Source organism: Saccostrea echinata, unplaced genomic scaffold (genome assembly GCF_033153115.1).
Source record: "Saccostrea echinata isolate AGI-Se365-2 ecotype Australia unplaced genomic scaffold, CSIRO_AGI_Sech_v1 ptg000059l, whole genome shotgun sequence".
Taxonomy (NCBI): Eukaryota; Metazoa; Mollusca; class Bivalvia; order Ostreida; family Ostreidae; genus Saccostrea; species Saccostrea echinata.
In genome coordinates, this window is record NW_026889808.1 from 429,753 (window position 1) to 450,058 (window position 20,306).

The window sequence follows — 20,306 nt, forward strand, 5'->3', positions numbered from 1 at the left end:
AATTTAAAGATCTATTTAATGCCAGTTAGCACTAATTTACAAGGTTAGTTTGAAAAATAAAACAGAAAATATAAATGTGTATATCATGAATGAAAAATCTGTAAAATAAACTCAATGATGCAAAACGAATTCTCATTATCATTTTTTACGCAGTGCGGTTTTGGGTTCCCAGAAAAACTCTACAAAACAAAATAATTATGTATATTCACAAATGCATCATTTCTACGGGTCAGCACATCAAAATTAAGGGATATCATTTTTTGTAAAATAAATAAGAATATTCAATTACCTAGATTGATATTTCACTACTTAAAATCCCACGTCTCGGTTATGAAAAGTTACATATGTCGCTACGAATTAGTAAACTGACGGTTGTGTGTATTTGCCATTCACAGTGTATGTTTCCTTATTACTCTGATGGTATAGTTATCAATCATTGTGGCTTCACCCTAGCACCGCTACACAACTGTGTAACGGAGAACACCGGTAGGTAATATTTTATATGTCACAGTTTTACTTATCTTTAAAATTCTCGTGAATGTTTTTGACTTTTTGCCTGGATCACTTCAAACATGAGTCTTTGAAGAGATTTCATGTTTTAAATGTTCATGCACTTTGAATAGAACCATGTTAACATGGCAATAAGTTTTATATGCTTCCTATCTATTTTTTCTGTTTTCGGAGAAAATCTACTTCCACGATTTCTTTTCTTTTTAATCAAATTCAGATCAATGGAGATCTTCAGGTAGTGAATATGATAGATTATTCTATTAAAAGTCATTCCTTTTGTGGCCCCTACAGAAAAATATTAATGCTGTGGTCATGTCAATCAAAAGCTACTTAGCGGCAAATAAACATTATATATTTTAAGAAAACAATTGTTGATTCATTTAAAAAATCCATATGGTTGGATAAACATGGGATGTTTTGTAAGTTAAACTTTACTTATTTAAACCCAGAGAAAAAAATTTTCTTATCTTTTTAAAAACTATAAAAAAGCGTCATAATTTAAAGAGCCTGAAAAGTGCAGAACATATTCTATTTATAAAAAAAAATCTTGTAATCTAAACCGTCAGCATTCAAAACATGACAGTTAGCAAGAAGATCAGTCTAAAGATATGTTCTGATCTGGTCTCCTAGAATAAGTTCTTTTGAGAAATTCGTCCCATATTGCATAGTCATTTGAGTATTGTTTAATTTCCAATTGGTGTTATCCACAAAAAGACAACCACAGTGAAATGCCGGTAATTCATTGAATTCTAGTAATTATTTGATGTTACTTAAATATTCAATTTTTGTTATGACATCTTATTTAGGTAGTCGTAATTAAGGTTACAAATGAGACATCAGCCAAAAAGATGTTCCATGTGTGCAAAACAATATATGTACATAAATTTACATATCTGTGCTACTTTACATTTAATTCTATTAATATCGCAAGATAAAAGCGGCGAACTTAATTTTATACATATTTTGATTCTGATATTATGATAACCATGCATTGTTTTCATGTCTTTTACAATACAAAGACGAGGGACGAGGGAACACAATTCACTGAGGCTGGCAGATGTCCTTTTATATGGATAACAAAATGGAACAGGATTTTCTGCAAGTTTATTATCATGAGTTTGTAATACATACAAGGACAAAACAAAAACTTTATGCATCATAGTCGCGTGAGGAGAGCAAATCAATCTGTTCAATTCTTCAAGATGACGAGATTCTTTTGGAATATCATTTGCATCCTTTGTTTTTTTCATCTAGGACGTTTACAAATGATTTCAAAATGTGGAATTCCAAAATGCAGGTTTAGCCTGAGAACAAAATCCGAATATGTTTACGACCAAAATGATGTCCCAATGAAAGCAAAAACAACTGGTCTCGGTATTTATCGGTCAAATGAAAACGATCAGTACAATTATAGTAAGTGCTACATCGATACGGCCAGTGTTCTGGACAAATTCCAGTTTGACGAAAATCCACTTTATGCTGTTCTTATTCTAATGTGTAACAGAGAAGTTGAAGTGTTTTTTAGTGAGGATGACAGACCTTACTTACCGAATGTAATCGGATATATACAAATTAGTTCATGCCTTATTACTCAGGAACAACTACGTCCTTTCAGAGACAGATTTGTAATGCATTTTATCAATATGTTATTTAACTATCCTCCGCAGGACTCTGAATATTGCAAAGGAAACCCCTTAAATAAAAGTTATTGTGAGATATGGAACACGATTGATGGTTTCATATGGGAACCACAGTTTTCAAATCCAGCGGCATCTGTAACACCACTTATTAATATTTTTAATTGTAATATAACATTTCCCTCTGTGAGAGAAATACAACTAACGAAGGTTCCTATGAAACAGTATTTACCGAAATTACCAGATTTGTTTCCAAGATTACAAATGCTTAATATTATTAATTCAGACTTGACAGAGCCTCCGGATTTCCCATGGAACGATGAATGGTTGCCACTTAGTTACAATTTGTCAAGGACGAATGCTCATCATTTTCAGTTTGCTGAACAGTTTAACATAGATATGCCAAAAAACTTTTTTAGGAAATCAATGCAACTGAGTAAAAACAATATTTCAGACCTCATGACTCATAACTTCGAAGGCTTTCTGATATCACTTGATTTATCAGAGAATGGACTCAAAGCAGTTAGCGAGTTTACATTTAGAAACATTCGAGGTCTTCAGCATCTTGATTTGAGCCGAAATAATTTGCTATTAATTCCGAGGAATGCTTTTAAAAATCTTACAGAGTTGCGCCATCTGGATGCAAAAGATAATCTTTTATCTCACCTCTCAAGGTATCTGTTATCCGATAACAAAGCTTTGGTGTACATAGATTTTTCGAAAAATAAGATAAGAACAATTGAATCAAACACATTTTCTCATTTACAATTTCTTAGAGAACTTCACTTAGAATACAATGAAATCACAGTTTTACACCAACAATGTTTTCCAAGTCAGTCACTTAAATTTAAGAAACTTTTTCTAGATGGCAACAGTTTTTCTGAAATCCCAACAGCCGTATTTCATTTGCAGTCTTTGGATAAAATTAGTATCACAAACTCAAGTATAAGATTTCCAAATTTCACTCGAACAATGTTAGACATAAAATGGATGTTTACGCAGGAGGATGGAGAGGAAACACCCGGCACCCCAGATAATACGAATTCTGACAATAAGCAGCAAACTGATATTTTTCATAAAGTAGTTTTAGACCTCACTGGTAACAAAATTGACAACCTCAATCTACCTTATTACAATTTAAACGATGTAAGTGAAAAAGAAACAAAACAACTACACAATATTCTCCTGTTGTTCTTGCAAACGTTTCAGATTCAGCTGGAGAACAACCCTCTTCGTTGTGATTGCGGAATAAACCAAATATCTAAAGTAGTAAATCATTTCTTAGAGAAGAAATTAATTAAAGAGGATATATATTTCAATACGTGGAAATGTTTCTCACCAACTGAATTTCAAAACCGTCCACTTTTAGAAATAAAAGAGGAAGACACATATTGTGAGAAAAACATGTCTTTCTGCCCGACAAATTGTACCTGCTTTGAAAGATCTATGAGCAGAATAAATATTATAGATTGCCGGGATCATGGATATCGCAAATTACCAATACGTTTACCCTCTGGAATTTTAGATCTTTGGTTTGATAAAAACAATATCACCACATTAGATAATAAAGAATACATGGACCGAATTAGAACATTGAACCTCTCCCGTAATAATATTGCACGCATTGAACCAGGAGTATTTAAGCAAATGAAAAACATTCAAGAACTCTCTTTAAATTCTAACTTTCTTGTTTCTCTACCTGCTGAGATTCAGATATATTTCTCTGGATCTATTTATCTAGAAGATAATCCATTCAAATGTGATTGTCACACAAAGTGGTTAAAACAATGGATGACGCAACGTGCAGATATCGTGGTCGACTCCCAGAAAGTTACATGTAATGTTGATGAAGAAAATAGGGAAGGACAGAAATTGATTTTTGTACCAGATAGTGATTTCATCTGTTTGGAGGACTATGATTCCCACAATAAGGTCTTTATTCCTACAGTTGTGTGCTCCGTTTTGCTGGTAGTACTGATAGTAACCGTGTCCGTCTTATACATCTATAGACTGGAAGTAAAAGTTCTGCTATATGTTTACCTTGGATTTCATCCCTTCGATCAGGACAAAGATTGTAAAGAAGTCATTGACGTGTTAGTCGTACATTCTCCTAATATAACGGACTGGGTCATGGAAAATATTGTCGAGTATTTGGAGTTCTGTAATTCACATTATTTGGTTTGTGAAATGATGAGAGATTTTGTTGCTGGTTTTTCATATCAGGAAAACATTGCAACGTTAGTAAAACATAGTAAAAGAATCATAATAGTGCTTTCAAAAGACTTCCTGAATGAAGATATTCTTAAAATTGCATGGAATGAATCTCAGGAAAAGATAAAAGCACAGAAAGCCAATTATGCTATCGTTGTTTCACATAATGCAAATATAAAAGAAATCCAAATCAAGGAATTGAAGCAATATGTAAAGGGAGGACGAAACATTGAAGCCTCACTAAGCCTCTTTCAGGAAAAACTTTTGTATTGTATGCCACAACTGAAAAATGATGAAACTAGACTCAAAAGCTTACCTGATTTAAAGTATCTTATTCAGCATATGTACGGAAGTGATGTTAACAATGCCGAAATGTATGAACGTCATGCATTCGTATCTTACGGTGAGAGTAAGATGGGTTATGTTATGAACGAACTGAGGCCTATATTGGAGGACAATGGATTTACACTGTGTCTCCCTGATAGAGATTTTATCCCAGGGGCACCAAAGGAAGAAAACGTCCTAAAAGCCATCGACAACTGCCTCCATACAATATTTCTTTTGTCTGGAGAACAGTTGGACAATGAGTGGTCAATATTCACGTTCCGGTCTGCCAGTGAAAAGTCAATGAGGGAGAAATGCAATCATCTGATTGTTGTTCTCGGGGATGACGTTAACTTGGATACCATGTGCGAGGAGGTCAGGGCATATGTGAAAACTCACGTTTCTTTATGTGTGAAGGAAAAGGGGTTTGTTAAACGGTTACTAAATGCTCTACCTGATATTGAGGATCACGAACTTTACATCCGAAATGATGAAAATAATTTTGTCAATTTTGAAAACCTGCATAATGAAATTGAATACTGGCACGATGACACTGCTCCTGGAGTCATTGAAGAGAAAAAGAATGGGTATGTGAACGGTGGGAAACAAAATGGCAAACTTCATGTATCTGATATTCACTTGAATGGGTTCCATCGTTATGACAACAAAGCTTTTGAAGGACACGGGTCTTAGAAAAATGCCATATAAGGATTGTGAAAATAGCCAGAAAATTTTAATCTTTCGGAGAACAATCATGTCTGTCTTGTAATAGACTTTATGAAAAAGAATCATTCAGCAAAGAGTTGAAGGGGGGGGGGGGGAGTCTAAAATAGAATAGAAAAAGAGGTGCTAGGTCAAATTACTGGGAGCATTTATTATTTTAGACTTAATAAGCTGTAATCTTTTAGATTTATTTATCATATGGTATAATTGTGAGATTTTATCAAAATATTTTCGTTTCCTCTTCATTTTTTCTCTAATTGAAAAAAAAAACAATCTTTCCATTTCTGTTTCTTTTTTAACAGTTTCATGTACGTTTGAAATATCACCAACTATGTGAAAGATACACTGAGTGGAGCCTTCTTTTTTAAAATAAGTATTTCAATGCAAAGGTAGAAAAGAATGCTCTAATTATTCATTACCAATGGTTTAATGTGAATCACTGTAATTTTTTTTTTTACAGGTGTTGGTTTGTATGTATATATATTTTTACTGATTACTATATCTACCTCTTGTTTCAAAAGCTTTACTAACTTTACCAAACACGTTTACCTCCCTTGTTCATAAGTTATTCAAAGGTTTATATTGTTGCTTTCACGCAATGTTTTAACCGTTTACTTTATTGTGTAATTATCTTCAATAAACAAGGTTTCATTAAATCAATTGCTTCAAATTTGTTTTGGAATGGTTTTACACAACAAATGGTGTAAAATGGTTCTTGTGTCTTATTCATGATTTATATTGTTCATGGACTGTATGAAATCAATCAGTGTTCTAATGCCATCTTTTCATTTTGATATTAGGTAACCGAACATCTTTCTCCTTTTTAGGTATACAAATTGAATAACCAGTATTAAAAAAGAGCACAACCAAACAAACATCGTTGAAAATAATGTGTTAACATATAAATTGAACAAACAGCACCAGTATTTTTTTTTTATCTAACAAGGATTCTACTATAAAATCAGACTTGTATTCAAGTAATGTGTAAATTTTGTTTGTAACTGCAATGACAATTGAAAGGATGGCCTTAGAAACGCTTCTCCACCATTAATCAAAAATTAAATTTTCTTTTACTTAAAGTTAATGATTTGATTTTTGAATTATAACCAAATTTTACTCCTAACGTTAATCCAAATTGTTTTCAATAATTTAAGCCTTCTGTCAAGTGACAACTAAAAAGATTAAGAAACTTAAAAACTTTTTAATTCAGTTAGCGGAAAACAGTGTGTACGTGTGTGTTTATTTATTTATTTATTTTTTAATTTCGAATTATATAAGTACTAGGACATTAGAAATTAAAAGAAAAGAAAAGGAAATAAAGGAAATATAGTTTATTACTCTCAGAGAATTAATTTTGTTTTAATTTTTACTGTACGCTCTTAAGCTTAAACAATTTATTCCCTGAAAAGTACACGCTCATGTAGAAATAGATCCAATTAAAAAGAGGAAAAGTTAATTTTAGAACTAAAGTTGATGTTACAAGATATAAAGAAAAGAAAAAAAGGAATAAAAAAATAGAGATAAAATGATTGTAGTTTTACAATTTCCCCTGCAATATTTTGCAAAAATCTCTTCATTTCTTGAAGAGAACTTTCGAGTCGTAAATTATTCCAGATTGATAAAAATGCATTGAAATGTGAAAAATAATATTTCACAGAGCTATAAAATATCATATTATTGATTAAATTAACAACATATACGTGTACATGATTATAGAGTAAATGTTATTTTAAAAAAATATCTTCAAACAATTCATTTAGAAACAAGAAAAATTCGCAGGGTATTTAATATTTTAATTTTTTTTTAATGTAGATTTGATAGTACAATTGTTAAAAGTTTGAAAATATATTCAACACAAGAGTTAAGATGACTGGCCATTACAATGAAATAGGTAGAGAATTACTTTAAACTTAACAATTATAGGATCCCAAAATCACTACTCTGTGATATGTACACACAAACTCAAAATCAAAAATTCAAAATCGATTTCACATAGTGAAATCGTGATTTTTTTTTTTTTTTTTTTTTTTTTTTTTTGATAATGAAATACTAGATTTCTTGTAAATCATAATGCCACGATTTTTGTTTATAATGATAATGCTCAATGCAGTTCTACTCACAACAAGATTTCTTGTAAATCATGGTACCGTGATTTATATATATATATATATATATATATATATATATATATATATATATATATATATATATATATATATATATATATATATGATACGCAGCACTGTTAAGGCGTACTTCGAAGAAATATACAGAATATAAACGTGTATAAATACATACCTTTTTAAAATGAATTTAATTTTGTAAAGGTACTATATTATCTTATGACTTTAACATTCTTTGAAATAACATTGTATACCTCGCTCTGTACTGAATTTGGTTTGGTCACGTTATTTGATAGTCATGTGATAAATGCATGTAATGTGTACTGTATGTAGGTCACAAACAAATTTCAATATCGCAAGGGCATACCCTAGTTAAAATTAAAAATCAAAGTAATAGATTGTTTCTACATAACTTGTAGTTTATGGAAAGTGCTGCTGCTTTAAATAGAATTCGCATTTTATGAGTTTAAATTTCATGTTATGTTGCTAATGTCGAAATATGTGTGACCTTTACCAAGTATTTTATGTATTTATTAAGTTATGCTATCGATTTCAGGAAAGCAGCAGCACTTTTCAAGTTAAGGAATATGTCCATTATATGTATTCAAAAAATTGTCAAGATCTATTAAGTGTATGCCCTTGCGAAAAGGCAATTTAATGAGGCACCTCGGCGTGAAACATGCACACCCTGTAGACAAAAACACGGTAGAATTAATTCAATACATTCTCTCGATAGTTTTTAAATGATGACACTAAACAAATGTTTCAGATTTGTATTAATGGTCTACCTAAGATTTTCAAATAATATTCTGTTTAATAATAAAATGCATTTTTCACTGTGAAAAAATTACTTGATCCGCCTCTCACTGCACATAAAATGCGTCAAACTTTACCATGATGACGTCATGTCGACAAGTGCATTGCGATCAGTGACTTGTTTATATCTTGCTGTGTGGTATTTAACTAGCGACAAAAATGAATGCAGTGGTAAGTTTTGATGTAGTTCATTACTCTTATGCAGTTTAGATTCGCAAATTATTTCATTTTCAGTTATTGTGAGGAATTGCTATATTTGTGTGATGTCACAGTAAACTTTTCCCGTATAAATTAGGCCCCGCCCCCTTTATGCAGCCTTAACAGAGCTGCGTAATGTATGCCTAATTTCTTGTTAATCGTGGTACCGTTTTTAAGGTCACCTGAGTCACTCAGGTGACCTATTGCTATCCGTTCTCGTCCGTCGGCGTGCGTCGTGCGTCGTGTGTTATCATTTGAACATTTTTAGGTTCTTCTCTGAAACCGCTTAACCAATTTCAACCAAATATGGCATATAGCATCTATGGGTGAAGGGGAACAAAAATTATGAATTTCATGGTCCCTGCCCCCCTGGGGCCTGAGGGGTGGGGCTAAAACCACCAAAAATAATGCAATCTTTAAATATCTTCTTCTTTACTCCAGGACATCAAGCAGTCAAACTGTTGGCATCTTTGTAATAAGCAATGAGCCCTCTACCAAATGTGAAATTCATGGCCCCAGGGTCAGGGGTTCTGGCCCCAGGGTGGGGCTATATAGATCATATAGTGAAAGTGCATTATTTCTTTGAAAATCTTCTTCTCTGCTCCTGGGTATTAAATAAAGTAACTAAGTACATAGTTATGAAGAGCAAGAATGCCTCTTCCAAAAGTGTGAAATTCATGGCCCCAGGGTCAGGGGTTCTGGTGTAAGGCCAGGGCTCTATTGATTATATAATGAAAATGCATTTATTCTTTGAAAATCTTCTTCTCTACTCCTGGGTATTAAATAAAGTAACTAAGTACATAGTTATGAAGAGCAAGAGTGCCTCTTCCAAAATTGTGAAATTCATGGCCCCAGGGTCAGGGGTTCTGGTGTAAGGGTGGGGCTCTATTGATTATGTAGTGAAAGTGCATTATTTCTTTGAAAATCTTCTTCTCTGCTCCTGGGTATTGAATAAAGTAACTAGGTGCATTGTTATGATGAGCAAGAGTGCTTCTACAAAAATTGTGAAATTCATGGCCCCAGGGTCAGGGGTTCTGGTGTTAGGGCGGGGCTCTATTGATTATCTAGTGAAAATGCATTAATTCTTTGAAAATCTTCTTCTCTGCTCCTGGGTATTAAATAAAGTAACTAAGTACATAGTTATGATGAGAAAAATTGCCTTTTCGAAAATTTTGAATTTCATGGCCCCAGGATCAGGGGTTCTGGTGTTAGGGTGGGGCTCTATTGATTATATAGTGAAAATGCATTAATTCTTTGAAAATCTTCTTCTCTGCTCCTGGATATTAAATAAAGTAACTAAGTGCATAGTTATGATGAGCAGGAGTATCTCTTCCAAAATTGTGAATTTCATGGCCCTAGGGTCAGGGGTTATGGTGTTGTGGCGGGGCTCTATCGACTATATAGTGAAAATGCATTAATTTTTTGAAAATCTTCTCCTCTGCTCCTGGGCATTAAGGTGATAAACTAAGTACATAGTTATGATGAGGAGGTGGGCCTCTTCCAGAATTATGAAAGCCATGGCCCCTGGGTGAGGGGTTCTGATGTTAGGGCGGGGCTCTATTGATTATATAGTGAAAATGCATTCGTTCTTTGAAAATCTTCTTCTCTGCTCCAGGGTATTATTTAAACAAACTAAGTGCATGGTTATGATGCATAAGGATGCCTTTTCAAAAATTGTGAATTTCATGGCCCAAGGGTCAGCGGTTCTGGTGTTAGGCGGGGCTCTATTGATTATATAGTGAAAATGCATTGATTCTTTGAAAATTGTCTTCTCTGCTACTGGAGATTATTTAAACAAACTAATTGCATGGGTATGATGCATAAAAATGCCTTTTCAAAAATTATGAATTTCATGGCCCCAAGGTCAGGGGTTCTGGTGTTAGGCGGGGCTCTATTGATTATATAGTGAAAATGCATTGATTCTTTGAAAATCTTCTTCTCTGCTACTGGAGATTATCTAAACAAACTAAGTGCATGATTATGATAGGCAAGGATGCCTCTTCCAAAATTTACAAATATATGGCCTCAGTTTTTGGGGTTCTTGAGGAAGGGGGGGGGGGGGCTCTATTGATTATATAGTGAAAAAGCATTAATTCTATTAATTAATCATTAATTAATCCTGTCTGCTCCTTAGCGTTGAGCTGATAAATAAATTGCTTAGCTATGATGAAAATGTGAGCTTCGAACAGAATTTTTAAATCTTGTGGTCCTAGGGTCAGGGGTTCTGGCATAACTGGGGGGGGGGGGCTTTTGATAATATAGTGGAAAAGTGTTAATTCTTTGAAGTCCATAGGTATGATGATGAGGGTAACTCTTCCAAATTTGTAAATTTCTTGACCCTTGGTCTTGGGTTCTGGTGTTAGGGTAAGGCTTTGTTGAAACTGTAGTGAAAATGCATTGTACCTGTGAAATTCTTCTCTGCTTCTGGGCATATTGGAAGGAAACTGAGTAAAAGTCCATTGAACAAAAGGACTCTTGAATAGGTCTGAAACACCGACCCCTGAGAAACACTCCCTGGATTCAGACCCCCTTCACCTCAAAATCAACAAAACGAAATGAATGTGACTAGAGTTCATTTATTTAATATATGCATAGGTATTTTATGAAGCCAATATATTTTTTTTCTTATTAAGTATTCAGAAACGTAAAAGACCAGTTATCTGGTCACTAGATTTTGAATAATTTGACAAATTTTATTCAGAATTTAATTGTAAAGTGATATAAACTGATAAAAATCATTTAAATCTATCTATCCATCAAATCTCTCTCTCTCTCTCTCTCTCTCTCTCTCTATATATATATATATATATTTATATATTGTTTGACCTTAAAAGGAGATGGATAGAAAACTTGTTTTTAAAAATTAATTATTAGTATTTCACAGTTATGACCTTCTAACATATCAATTGCTCTAATATAAATAATTCATCGGATTGTGTGAGGTATACATGTCTCTTATTTTGACAGTTTTAAAATTTATTAATGTTCATTTCACACGAAGTATGTAGAAAGTTACAAAAATGTAAAGATGAATTTGTTCAGTACCTCCAATATTGTGTACTTTGTACCATTATATCTGATTGTAAAATGTTGTACCATTACCAGGAAATATCTTTAGCTGAAAATAAAATATATGTACACAGGTATATTGCATGGATATGAAATAGAACTGAAACATTCTTGTACAAAAAATATTCTTCAACATACGCCTCACCAAAGTATTACTGTCGGCATATTTAGAATTTCAGTTGAATATTGATAAATATTTTAACGAAGGTTGAAAAATTGACCTCAGTCTAAGCCAGTTGCATGATCATGCTCAGTAAATAAAAAAAATACAGTTTAAGATTAACTCCTTTTTTCTTACCTTTCATTGCTGCCGCTTACATTTGACGAATTAATCTATTTTTTGAGAGTACTTTCTATCTTCTTGGTATTAATTACATCCGCCTTAACATTAATCATTCTTGAGGTCTCTAATTCCATACATATTCATGGTTTGAATTATAAACACTGCACCTTAAAACAAAAGTACAAGTAGGATATTTACTTCTGATTATATTTATCAATGAATATTTATCATGGCAGAGAGGTCATGTGTGAACAAGATTTCAAATATGTCAATTGGTCTTTGAGTGTTCAGCAGCGATATTTAATTGTGGAAAAAATGTCGATGCCGATGTTGGTCTTCTGATACCGATCATTGTTAAATTCACCTTTCTCATTATGAAGGTCACTGGAAATCATTAGATTTTACATGGATTTCAACAAACTCGTTCAAAAACAACAATTCCTAAAATCCGTTATAAATAGATTGTTAGCATACAACATAGCATTGGGTGTATTTGAACTGCATGGTAAATATTTCATTCTAATTGTTAGGTCTTTATATGTTAAATTTTGTTTTGAATTATTCCGTCTACCTGATCAATAAAGAGGGCTAACTGCGGGTATGACAGGTCGACAAGGGATGCTTGCTCCTCCCAGGCCTTGATTCCACCTTTGTAATTTCCAGCGTTTCGTGTTTTATGCCGTGTTCACAGACTTGTATCATTTGTAGAATTGAGATCAACCACTGTTCGTTTTCTTCACTTTTCATAGTTTATTAGTAATATTTTTGTTAAAATTAAAATTAGATGAACTTCTTTTCATTCGTTTAAATTTCGGACAATTAAACCTCTTGAATAATTATCATCTTTTCAAAAATCTCAGTATTTTAAAATTTACAAAGTGCGCTTTATCTTGACCAATGCAATACTTATTTCACCTTTTAAAATCGTGTGATGTTTTCTATATTTAAATAGAAATTCAATTTATCCTTAATATTTATGTAAAAAATTACCTTCCTTCTCAAAGCTTTTATTTTTATAATTTTAAAACATTACAATGATACCTTTTGTTTATGTGTGAAGCTTTTGCCTTCATTTCAATGATCTGTTTGGGAAGATATGTAATGTCTTAGGGTAATAGCTTATTTTTTTGCTTCACAAAAGTATGCCTTAACATCAGCATACACGCTTTTTGTTATAAAGGTACCATAAGTCAAGAATTTATCATTTTTGAGTATTATTCTTATAGATTACATAGAGAATATTTATGGTAATGGATAACAAGAAACAAAACTCCCAAAAACCAAAACAAAACAAAAAACAAAACAAATGTCTGTACAGTGTATTGTTCCATCGACAACATTCTATGCTACATTGCCTTGATAATATTTAACCCCACTCACAGAGAAAGTCTATTACTAGGCTGCAATGCTTATTAATGTATGGTTGCATTATTTTGACTTTTTTTTTTGTGTTACCTGTCTTTTATATGGTATGTATCTCTTTTATTACCTTCTAAATCAAATCGTTCAGATTAATACGCTATGTCTTTCTTTTGTTATTTTTACGGCAATATTTCAATTTGAATGGGAACGTGATTATCTTTTCTTAACAACAGAGAAGTTTGCAAGGTATTTTTTCTATAAAGATATCATTCATAAAATTATTACTTAAAGCTTGTTTTAATGGACCCTATGATAAAAAATGTACATGTTGTCATCATCAGTTATAGAAATGACTTAATTTCTTAAGAGCCTATTCATGAACACACCTACCTCCTCATAAGCGTTCATAGAAATGTCTCTTCATTGTATACAACTAACTACTGAGTATGACATTCCCTTCCTTACCTAATATGGGCGTTTTTACCACGTGAGATGTCCCTAGTCCTAGTCATACGAGGTTACAAATGTTCGATATGAGAGAGTTAATTCACTGTAGTGTGTGTGTTTGTCCCAGAGTAGTATACAAATTTCCTTATTCTTCTGAAAATGGTGTTATTAATCATTGTACAACCTGTCAAAATGGAAACTTGCGGGACTAAACAATAGGACGGATATTTTACCTGGCCAATTTTGCAGGTAAGGCTTTTTCTAGATTTGATATTTTTATAGAACCTTATATAAGCCATTCCACTTTATTGTACATGCCTTCTTGATTCTTTTTCATATAACTTAAAAGTCATTTTCGAATTCAAATAAGCTATGGTGTTAGAACAACCAGAGCTATTCTTACTCTGCACTCTGTTTGATCGTGTTACTTGAGTTTTCCTAGAATTAAATGAAAATTTATGAAGTGTTTAAGGAGAAAATCGGTTGTCAAGTGACATACGTTATTTAATCTATCAATAATACATTAGTCTTCTTACGTCCGTAGAAATAAAGAATTAATGTTGTGGTTTTGTCAACCAAACTTTATTTAGAAGTACTTAACATTATATATTTTATGCAACATAGAACAGTGTCACTTAAAAACCGAAACGGGCAAGAAAAGTTAGGGATATTGGTAAGAACTTAAATTATGTTAAATGTTAACACAACAATTTTAATCAGAGGTTTTTTTTTAATTATATGTTCAGTTCCTGTAAATGTAAATATTTCAGATCATTTCTAGTGGCAGTCAAAAATCACCAAATTTCATGATTCAGTAGAACTTAAAGGTTGTGTTGAAAAAGAGATTTGGCAATTTCCGAGTTCTGTTTGTTTTAATTAGTTTTTTTCCCTCGGCGAAAATAAGTGTATTGGGTTGTCTATTTATCAACAGAACTATGAAAATGCAATGACGACGACAAAATGCTGGTTTTAGAGACTATTTGACAATATCTTAAAACTCACGCTTATAAAAACACTATCTTTTTGACCCAATTGGGGAAAAAGATGACTCTCCTGGAATGATTTATATCGAGTGGGAAATATGTGTATACATACAATTTACATACATGTGTAATTAAGAAAAATTCTACTAAGATCATAAGCAAACCTCTTGTTTCGCACTCTATTGAATTTTGTCGTATACCGCCCTGACAATTATTTTTTTTTTTCACAGAATGACACAACATGGGAGGACACCGTGAATTCTGTGGGTGTGTTCTATGAAGTCATCTCACCTGGGACTGACATGTTACTCTCTGTATACAAGATAATTTTCCGTAGACCCGTGTTATGAAAATGTAACAGAAACAGTGTCAAGCCCAATTGTATTCTTAGGATTAATAATAAAACCTTAAAAAACCTGCCAAGATGGTGTCAGATTTCTTTAAATTTCTTTTGATGTTCAGTTTTCTCTCTCTGGGAAAATTGCAAGATCTTTCAGATTGTGAAATTCCAAAATGCAAGATTCATATTAGGACAAAGCCATCGCCACCGGTCATGGACCAACACGCTGTTCCAATGGAAACAAAGGTAACTGGTATCATTATAGTTCGGGATGACAATTATAACTACACTAGGTGCACGGTGGATACGGCTAGCTTTCTGGATAATTTCAGTTTCGATAACAATCCCGTCTACGCTGTTTTTGTACTTGCTTGTAATAAAGAAGTGGAAGTGTATTTCTCTGAGGATAATAGATCTTACCTACCGAATGTTATGGCATATTTCCAAATCACGTTATGCCGAATAACCCAGGAGCAGCTTCAGCCTTTCAGAAACAGATTCAAAATATTTATGGTAAATCTAATGGCAAACTACCCTCCACTTGATTTCAGATACTGCGACGGAACTCCTGTTAATCTTAGCTACTGTGGAGTCTGGAATACTCTTCAGGGAATTTTCTGGGAGCCACAGCCTGCCACACTGACCGATTCTGTGTCAACAATTCAAGATTTGTTGTTTTGTAATTCAACCTTTCCAGACATCAAAGAAATTCAACTCACAAAAGTTCCGATGCAACAATATTTACCATCATTGTCGACTTTGTTTCCAAGACTGCAAGTTCTTAATATAATTGACTCAGATTTGACTGAGCCTCCTAATTTTCCATGGAGCGATATATGGCTGACATTAAGTATCAACATGTCGAGAAGGGATCAAGCACAAAGCGACTATGCTGGACAGTACAACATTCAGCTGGCAAATAACTATCATATGAAATCTATGTCTCTGAGTAAAAACAAGATTTCAAACCTCGGCAATCATAGCTTCAAAGGATTTCTGCATTTACTTGATTTATCAGAGAATGGACTAGAAGATATCAATGAATTTACGTTTAGAAATCTTCTCGGTTTCCAACATCTTGATCTAAGTGAAAATAAATTAAAAATTATTCCAAAGGATACTTTTAAAGGTCTTACAGAGTTACGCCATCTGGATGTGAAAGATAATTTGATTACATATCTCTCAAATGATCTCTTTTCTGATAACACAAAGATGGTGTACGTCGACTTTTCAAAAAATAATATAAATACGATTGAAATTAATACATTTTCTCACTTACATTTTCTTAGGGAACTTCACTTGGAGGACAATAATATTTCTGCTTTACATCCACAATATTTTCCCAGTCAGTCGACTGAATTAAAACAACTTTTTCTAGATGGCAATAAGTTTTTCGATTTCCCAACAGCAGTATTTGAACTGCGATTACTGGAGAAAATAAGTGTAAGAAATTCAAATATAAGATTTCAAAACTTCAGCCGAACCATGCTGAATCTAAAATGGGAGTCAACACCGGAAGATGGAAATGACCCACACAGTTCCGTGAAGAACTCAAATTCGGAAACAAGACAGCAAACCGATATAGGTCACAAAGTCATATTAGACTTTACTGGAAACAAAATTGAAAATCTCCGCTTACCGTGGTACGACATCAAAAGTTTCAAAGACAAAGATACAGAAAAACTACACAAAAATCTCTTGTTCTTCTTCCAAACGTTTCAGATTCTGCTGGTGAACAACCCTCTTCGTTGTGATTGCGGAATAAACCAAATATCTAAATTAGTAAAACATTTCTTAAACGAGAAATTGATTGGAGAGGATATATATTTCAATGCGTGGAAATGTTTCTGGCCATCTGAATTTCAAAATCGTCCACTATTAGAAATAAAGGAGGAAGACACATATTGTGAGAAAAATATGTCCTTGTGTCCGACTAATTGTACATGCTATAAACGATCAGTAACTGAAATAAATATTATAGACTGTCGGGATCGTGGTTACCGTTCTTTACCCGAAAAATTGCCATCTGGTACTTTAGATCTTTGGTTTGACAAAAACAATATAACTTATTTAAATAGTAGAGAATATTTAAACAGGGTTAGAACATTGAACCTTTCTAGTAATAATATTGCAAGGATAGACGATGCTGTATTCCAGCAAATGAAAAATATTCGAGAACTCTTTTTGAATTCTAACTTTCTTGTTTCTTTGCCTGCTGCTACTCAGGAATATTTTTCAGGATCTATTTATCTAGAAGATAATCCATTCAAATGTGATTGTAACACAATGTGGTTAAAACAATGGATGACACAACGAGCAGATATAGTGGTCGACTCCCAGAAAGTTACATGTAATGTTGATGAAAAATACGGGGAAGGACAGAAATTGATTTTTGTACCAGATAGTGATTTTATCTGTTTGGAGGACTTTGATTCCTACAATAAGGTCTTTATTCCTACAGTTGTGTGCTCCGTTTTGCTGGTAGTACTGATAGTAACCGTGTCCGTCTTATACATCTATAGACTGGAGGTAAAAGTTCTGCTATATGTCTACCTTGGATTTCATCCCTTCGATCAGGACAAAGATTGTAAAGAAGTCATTGACGTGCTAGTCGTACATTCTCCTAATATAACGGACTGGGTCATGGAAAATATTGTCGAGTATTTGGAGTTCTGTAATTCACATTATTTGGTTTGTGAAATGATGAGAGATTTTGTTGCAGGGTTCTCATATCAGGAAAACATTGCTACTTTAGTTAAACATAGTAAAAGAATAATAATAGTGCTATCGAAAGAAATACTGAATGACGATATTTTAAAAATTGCGTGGAACGAGACAAAAGAAAAAATTAAAGCACAGAAGACCAATTATGCTATTGTTGTTTCATATGATGTAAATCTAAAAGAAATCCAAAGCAAAGAGTTAAAGCAATATGTGAAGGGAGGACGGCATATTGATGCTTCACTAAGCCTCTTTCAGGAAAAGCTCCTGTATTGTATGCCACAACTGAAAGATGATGAAACAAGAATCAAAAGTTTACCTGATTTAAAATATCTGATTCAGCACATGTATGGAAGTGATTATCTCAACGCCGAAATGTATGAACGTCATGCTTTTGTATCTTATGGTGAGAGTAAAATGGGTTATGTAATGAATGAATTGAGGCCTATATTGGAGGACAATGGATTTACACTTTGCCTCCCTGACAGGGACTTTATTCCCGGGGCACCAAAGGAAGAAAACATACTAAAAGCCATCGACAACTGCCTTCATACAATTTTTCTCTTGTCTGGAGAACAGTTGGACAATGAGTGGTCAATATTCACCTTTCGATCTGCCAGTGAAAAGTCAATGCGGGAGAAATGCAACCATTTAATTGTTGTTCTTTTGGATGACGTTAACTTGGATACCATGTGTGAAGAGGTTAAAACCTATGTAAATACTCATGTGTCTCTCAGGGTTAACGAAAAAGGATTTATCAAACGGTTACTCAACGCTTTGCCTGACGTTGAAGATCACGAACTTTACATCAGAAATGATGAAAATAATTTTGTCAATTTTGAAAACCTGCAGGAGAAGATGGGAGATAATTTCACAGAAACTGCTCCTGATATCATAGAACCCGAAGTGAGAATGAATGGGGATGTGAACAGGAATAATGGAAAACAAAATGGTTATGTTCATCTATCTGATATTCATCTGGATGGGTCTCTTTACTATTATAACAACAAAGCTTTTCAAGGAGACAGAACGGCTGTTACAGACATAAACGAAAAGGAAAATTAAGGGTGGAAAATATGTGCAGGAGAAAATCAAATCCCATCAGTTGATTTGACAACTTTTTTTTACTTTGGCATTTTAGGTTTGTTGGGGGGGGGGGGGGTATAACACGATCTCATAAATTAGAAATAACAGCAAATCACTGAGGATATTATGTAGTTACATGTAATATTTCATTTATCTTTTATATTCCTCAAGGAAATGCGAGTTGATTAACTCTGTTAGAGAGACAAGTAGACAAGAGAGTTAACTCTAAAATGTATAATTGCGATATATTTTTTAATATTATTTCCTTCCAAAATATTGATTTACATCAATTGCCTCAAATTTTGCTCTGTTTGCAATACTTGATTTGCAAGCTTATCATTTTTCCTCCTTTTTAAAAGGACAAAACAGAATTTCTGGAAAATGAAAAACTGTGTAATTTGGAAGTTACCCTGGTAGGTAGTAGTTGATATATTTCAGTGTATTTTATGAAAGAGTTTAAATTTTATACTTCCCGCTGTTTAAAGTAAAATCTATCCAATCTAAATTTTCAATCAAATTTACACTTTAGGTCCATTTTTGTCCCCCGCTTTCACTGAACATGTAGGTCTGTATGTCCGTCCATCTGTCTGTCTGTATTTCATTCAGTATGCAACTCTTTCGTTTCCGGGGATATCTCGAGAAGCCTTTGAGCTCTTGCAATGAAATGTTATACCACAACTCCCTATTGCCTGAAGAAGACCCCTATTGCTCTGAGGTCAAAAGGTGTAAGAACAAGGTCTTGAATTCATAATTCTGTCTGTATTTTCCTTTCTCGGCGATATCTTAAGAAGCTTTTGAGCTTTTGCAATGAACTTTATACTACAGCACCATATGGCCCCGCCCGCCCCACTTAATGTGCCCCGCCCCCTTTTTTCTCAATCAAAAGTCAATTTGAAATCTGTTGGCATCGATCACGGTCAAAGTTTTAGAGTTACTCCCGTTTGCATTAAAAGTCGCCTGACACTATTTTTAGCACAGGAGTATGTTGAGAGTTATTACATATTATACAGGTTGTCGGCGGACTTTACATGGTAAATCTGTTAGAATTGGTTAGTAAAGGCTTAATTAGACGCCATGTGTTGTGTTAAATTTTGCAATATCGAACGTGTCAAGAACCAAAAATGTTATGAGGACAGTGAAAATCTGTGATATTTTCAGACGAAGCACGAGTATTTGCTGGTCAAACGAAAAATATATATTTAGAAAAAAAGCCAATGAGAAGTGGTGATTAACATGTAAAACACCAATATGCATTAAGTATTTGAAACCGCGCCTATTTTCATACAAGCCGTTATGTGTTGTGTGTACAAACGTTCTCATAAAATCATTATTACAGTGTGATATATATTCTATATAAAAAGAATCTTCTGTACACATTTTAAAGAATAAGCAATCAAATCTATATTGGCAATTGCAATCTGAAAATGTTGTATGAGAAGATCGTTATGTAGATATTTACAGTAATAGAAAATA

General features: G+C 33.3%; 1 protein-coding gene across 1 annotated transcript; it reads left to right on the forward strand.

Moving 5' to 3' along the window:
* Nucleotides 1–1,550: 1,550 nt before the first annotated feature.
* LOC133174774 (uncharacterized) lies at nt 1,551–18,875 on the forward strand. Its single transcript, XM_061309869.1, has 2 exons — nt 1,551–5,368; nt 15,149–18,875. Exons 1-2 carry the CDS (start codon nt 1,662–1,664, stop codon nt 18,810–18,812), a joined length of 7,371 nt encoding a protein of 2,456 aa, XP_061165853.1. The 5' UTR covers nt 1,551–1,661; the 3' UTR covers nt 18,813–18,875.
* Nucleotides 18,876–20,306: the final 1,431 nt, after the last annotated feature.

Coding starts and splice junctions, on each gene's coding strand:
- LOC133174774 (XM_061309869.1), top strand. CDS start 1,662: ATGCATCATAGTCGCGTGAGGAGAGCAAATCAATCTGTTCAATTCTTC. Junction 5,369..15,148: donor AAAGCTTTTGAAGGACACGG/GTCTTAGAAAAA, acceptor TTTGATGTTCAG/TTTTCTCTCTCTGGGAAAAT.